Raw genomic sequence first — 5,000 nt, 5'->3', positions numbered from 1 at the left:
AAAGATATACAGAGAAAAAATGCAAATCAATATCCGAAACCAAGCATATCACCCGTACAATAAATCAACCTCAGTTACCACCCCTAACAGTCACCCAACCTACCCTCACGCCTACCACCTCGCCAGCTCCTCCATCAGATTTCTAACACTCCTTCTGCGTCTCCCTCAGGTTCGCCGGCAGACAAAGCAGACCTCGAAGTCGGCGATGAGATTCTGGAGGTCAACGGGAAGAGCTTAGAGGACGCCACCCACACAGAGGTCATCTCCCACATACACCAGGTACGTCTCTGCTCGGGGCTTTGTCGTTGTTGTTGTTGTTGTTTGTTTTAGTTGCTGGTTGCTATGGTAGTAGTAGTAGTAGAAGTAATAGTAATAGTAGTAGTAGTAGTTGTATCATTATCATTATTAATATTCTTGTTGTCATTATTATTATTATTATTATTATTATTATTATTATTATTATTATTATTGCCATTATTATCATTGTTGTTGTTGTTATCATTATTATTATTATCATTAGCACTATTGTCATTGTTATTGTTATGATTATTATTAGTAGCAGTATCATTTTCATTAGTATTATTATTATAACTATTATTATTATTATTTTACTCTTATGAATCTTGTATCTGTGTTGATTTTCCACAGGCAGATATGCATATGTATATATTTAGATATGCTTAATTTTTCAATTATATGCTTGGGATCCATTAGTTTTTTGCAATCAGGTCCGTGTAATGCCATGTCTGTAATAGCGGCTATAACAGCAATTAAATCTAACTACATCATCTGGTGTTAATGACATTTCCCTTTACTTTACTCACGTTTCCCATCGACGTGGTATTCCTATTTAAATAAAATTAAGTCTATATATACATTTTTTTTAATACCTTGAGTCGCGATGACGCTGGAAAATTCTTGACAAAGTTTCTTTCTCATCTTAACTTTTGCAGCAAAAAAGGTATATTACTTTGTGACCCGGCAAGAAATTTTCGGGCCATGAAAAGTGATGGAGTTTTGGGCTAACTCGCCGTCAAAAAAAGTGACTTAATTAACGATTGACTTTGATTCGATTTCAACATCAAACTGCAAACTGTGATAGGGTTTCAGTCACCTGTGGAGTTGGATTCTGACCGTTTGCTTTGGCTGGTCACAGGTTATTGCATTTTCCATTTGTTGAGAGCTAGGGAATGTGCGTAGAAACAACGATCTTTAATCTCTTTTGTCATGCGAATGGGGTAAATGGGTTTCATTTAATAATGTTAGAGGTTAGTGGTTTGTGTATACTAACATAATGATATATAAGAGTGTGTACATACATGCTTATGTATACACACGGATACACACACACACACACACACACACACACACACACACACACACACACACACACACACACACACCACACACACACACACACACACACACACACACACACACACACACACACACACACACTTACACACACACACACATATATGTATATGTGTACAAGTATATATGTATGTATCTACTTGTATATGATATATATATATATATATATGTATCTTTGTGTTAATATACATAATATATGTATGGATCATAACCTACAACGGTAGAGGTTCGAGCCCTTATCAGAGATTCTCAATTAAATGTATTCGCAACACATACATTACGAAAAAAAAGAAGCCATTTCCCACGTGTCAGCCATAAGTCAGCTCGTGATCATCAGCTTCAAGGAACCTAAAATTGTCCTCTACTCCCTTGCCTCAGAGGTGTCTTTCGGCCGCTAAAAGCTTCCTGCTCATTTGGTCTTTTCCATCAGCTCCCCGGCAGGCACAATGAGCTCGAGACCGGCCTGCATTGGATGGTCTTTATGGCTCTCTGGTCCTCAGTGTTCGAAACCAGGTCTAAATCTTTTAAGGTTTTGTTTTCTTCGTTCGAGACTTGGGTGTGCCTTTAAGGTATCTTTTTGTAATGGTTTATGAGCTTCTTTTATAATAAGATATGGGTATTTTTTTGATGGGTTCTTTTTGTTAGAATGTAAGGGTATCTTTTTATGTGTGTGCGGGTGCGCGTGTGTGTTGCAGTATTTCTGATATTGGTAATCGATAACCTTAAGAGGCACGTGTACCTAAGGTAGATTTCGCACGACTAGCTATATTGTCAGTATTTCAATATTTATGTGTCATTAGCATTCGGATAACCAATCCATCGATGAATTATTTCTCGTAACTATACGATATTGATGTTTTATTTACTGGTTTAAGCAGTACTGGTAACGAAGTTTACATCAATATCATTCTGTCAAATGTATGCCTTAAATGAATATCTTGTCTTCTTTCTATTTGCTGGAAAAATGCACTAATATTTTTCCACCTGACAGCAGAGGTTGTTCATTGTATTAATGCTTTCATATTATTACTCTCAAAAGTGTCATAAATCGCTTGCAAAACTTAGAAAGGAGAGAACTGACAAAATTATATTTAGGTCTTGAAGTCAATTACTAAGATACCTTGTGGAATGGACAAAACATTCTTTGCGTTAAAACATCCGTATATTTAACAGGATTTGGACCGAAATAGAGATGACTTAGCATAAAAATAGAATCTCTTTAAATAGCTAATCCGTTGCAGTCGGCTGGATGAGAGAGAGAACTCGACGTAGCCTGGCACGAGAGATTTAGCACCTGATGGGTGGTATTGTTCCTTAAGTATAGTGGAGTATGATAACTATGCCTAGTAATCTCGTAAACCTCGTTCGATACTTGCTTGATGATACAGTGGCAACGTTAGAGAAGTTTAATGGTATTTATACAGAGTAAATGGCTGTTAATGTAAACGATGATTTGTGTACAAGGGATGCGTCTTTCCATGAGCATTTTTTATATTTATTTGGTTAACATATTTAGGTAAATGTAGGTAAAGGTTTTCTGAGTATTGAATAAGTTCTAATGCAGGTATTTTATGTGAATTATCTGTTTTGATAAGGTTGTAATATTTCTTTCCTGAATTAACCGCATATAGAAATGAACATCACGGTTCTGGGTTATTTATTTATTGTCCTGAAAGTGAGTTTTTTTTATGCATTCAAAAACTAGATTAACGAACACAGATGGTTACACAAAACACATTAGATAAATGGCAAAGCCTGGGGACACATATCCTGTGCCACTGTATCATCGAAAAATGTTAGGAGCTGATTGCAGATCATATCAACTTCCTATGGCTATCAACAACGAACACTTTACGATGAAGTGAGTAACATAAGGACTTAAAAAAAAAGAAAAAATAATAATATCGCGATGGAAGTATGCAGTGCTGATTTTTTTTTTTTCATTTTTATTTTTTTTTTTTTATTAAGGGTTCCCCGGTATGGCTTTCGCAAGTGCTGGGGTTGTTGAAATAGCCGAGATTCCTCTGCGCAAGATTAGAGAATGTAGAGTGTAAATTCAGGGGAAAATGACGGTCGAGGGAATAGAGTGTTGAATATGCAACATTGCATAAGTGTGTGTGTGTGTGTGGGGGGGGGGATCTTCTACCTTATTCACGAGTTATTGATCATTCCAGTTATTGAAGAAGGAGAAAATTAGCGCTATTTGGGTACATCAGAGAGATATTGTGAAAGAGTGAAGAAAAGTCAGTAAGTAGATAAAAAATAGATCGTAATAAATCTTAATCGCCGTGATTTTGTTAATCTTTGAAGTCAAAATGTATACAGCAGTATTTTGTATTAATCTAGAAAAAGGAAGAACTCATTCTTGGTAAAAGTTATGTAGTGAGTGAATCGATTCCACACGTGACCAAATGAGAAACGAAACACGAATGAACAGATGAATCAATAAATAAACAAAATAAATCGATACATTAAGATAGAAATAAATAAAGTATATCAATAGATAAATAATAAAACAAGTAAATAAATCGCGCGATGTATTTTCTTACGGGATTTCTGAATACCTTAGTCCACCCCTCCTCGAGAAAAAACTGGTACGTGCCTAAGACGAAGCCATTACTTCAAGTGTGGGAGACTGAGCTATATTAATCGGAACACTTCACAACACATCCCGCCCACAGGAGAATTAATGGGTTGAAGTGAGACCAAATTTCTTCTCTTCAACGACGCATTATAAAATTACATTGTAAGTGATAATCGCAAGTGACAATCGCAAGTGGCATTGCAAGTGGCAGTCGCAAGTGATAGTCGCAAGTGAAGTCGTAAGTGACGTCGCAACTGACGTCGTAAGTGGCATCGTAAGTGACAATCGCAAGTGTCATCGCAAGTGACGTCGCAAGGAAGCGCTTTATGAATATTAAGTTGCGATTCCCGGAAGACGTTGGAGAGTGTCCTTCAGGGCGACAACTGCCCTTAATGTGAACGCTTCTGAATGCCTCCCCTCTTGTGTCCGGGAGTTCGAGGCGTCACACGAGAAGTCTTGCAAACGCCGTGTCAGCACGCACGCGATCTCCCGACCCCCCTCCTCCTCCTCCTTCTCTTCCTCCTACTCCCTCTTCTTCCTCCCCTCTCCCCTCCTCCTCCTCTTCCTTCTCTTCCTCCTACTCCCTCTTCTTCTTCCCATCCTCCTCCTCTTCCTTCTCTTCGTCCTCTTCCTCCTCTCCCTCCTCTTCTTCCTCTTCCTCCTCCTCCTTCTCTTCCTCCTTCTTACTCTTCTTCTTCCCCTCTTCCCTCCTCCTCCTCTTCCTTCTCTTTTTCCTCCTCCTTCCTCCTCCTCCTTCTTCTTCTTCTTCTTCTTCTTCTTCTTCTCCTTCTTTTTCTTCCTCCCCTCTCCCCTCCTCCTCCTCTTCCTTCTCTTCCTCCTCCTCCTTCTCCTCCTCCTCCTCCTCCTCCTCCTCCTCCTCCTCGACCTTCTCCTCCTCCTCCTCCTCCCTCTTCTCTCTTCCCTCTTCCCCTCCCTCTCCCCTCCCATCCCCTCCAAGGAACCCCCCCTCTCCTTCACGCCCACACCCCCATTGGTCGAGTTTTGGAATTTCATTTTATTTTATTTTTCTCTTTTTTTAAAA

The 5,000-nt window shown here is 38.9% G+C and overlaps 1 protein-coding gene across 2 annotated transcripts in view; it reads left to right on the top strand.

Annotated features, from left to right (window-relative positions):
• The window catches only part of LOC125036190 (protein PALS1-like), a 127,490-nt gene that overhangs the window by 26,594 nt on the left and 95,896 nt on the right, over window positions 1–5,000 (top strand). For both annotated transcript variants that reach the window (XM_047628637.1, XM_047628645.1), the window contains exon 2: window positions 170–279. In XM_047628637.1, the coding sequence (XP_047484593.1) occupies window positions 170–279 (110 nt within the window). The remainder of the gene's footprint in view (window positions 1–169; window positions 280–5,000) is intronic.

This window comes from Penaeus chinensis, chromosome 2 (assembly GCF_019202785.1).
Source record: "Penaeus chinensis breed Huanghai No. 1 chromosome 2, ASM1920278v2, whole genome shotgun sequence".
NCBI classification, from domain to species: Eukaryota; Metazoa; Arthropoda; class Malacostraca; order Decapoda; family Penaeidae; genus Penaeus; species Penaeus chinensis.
Note: the sequence above shows the minus strand (reverse complement) of the source record. Positions and strands in the feature narration are given on the sequence as shown.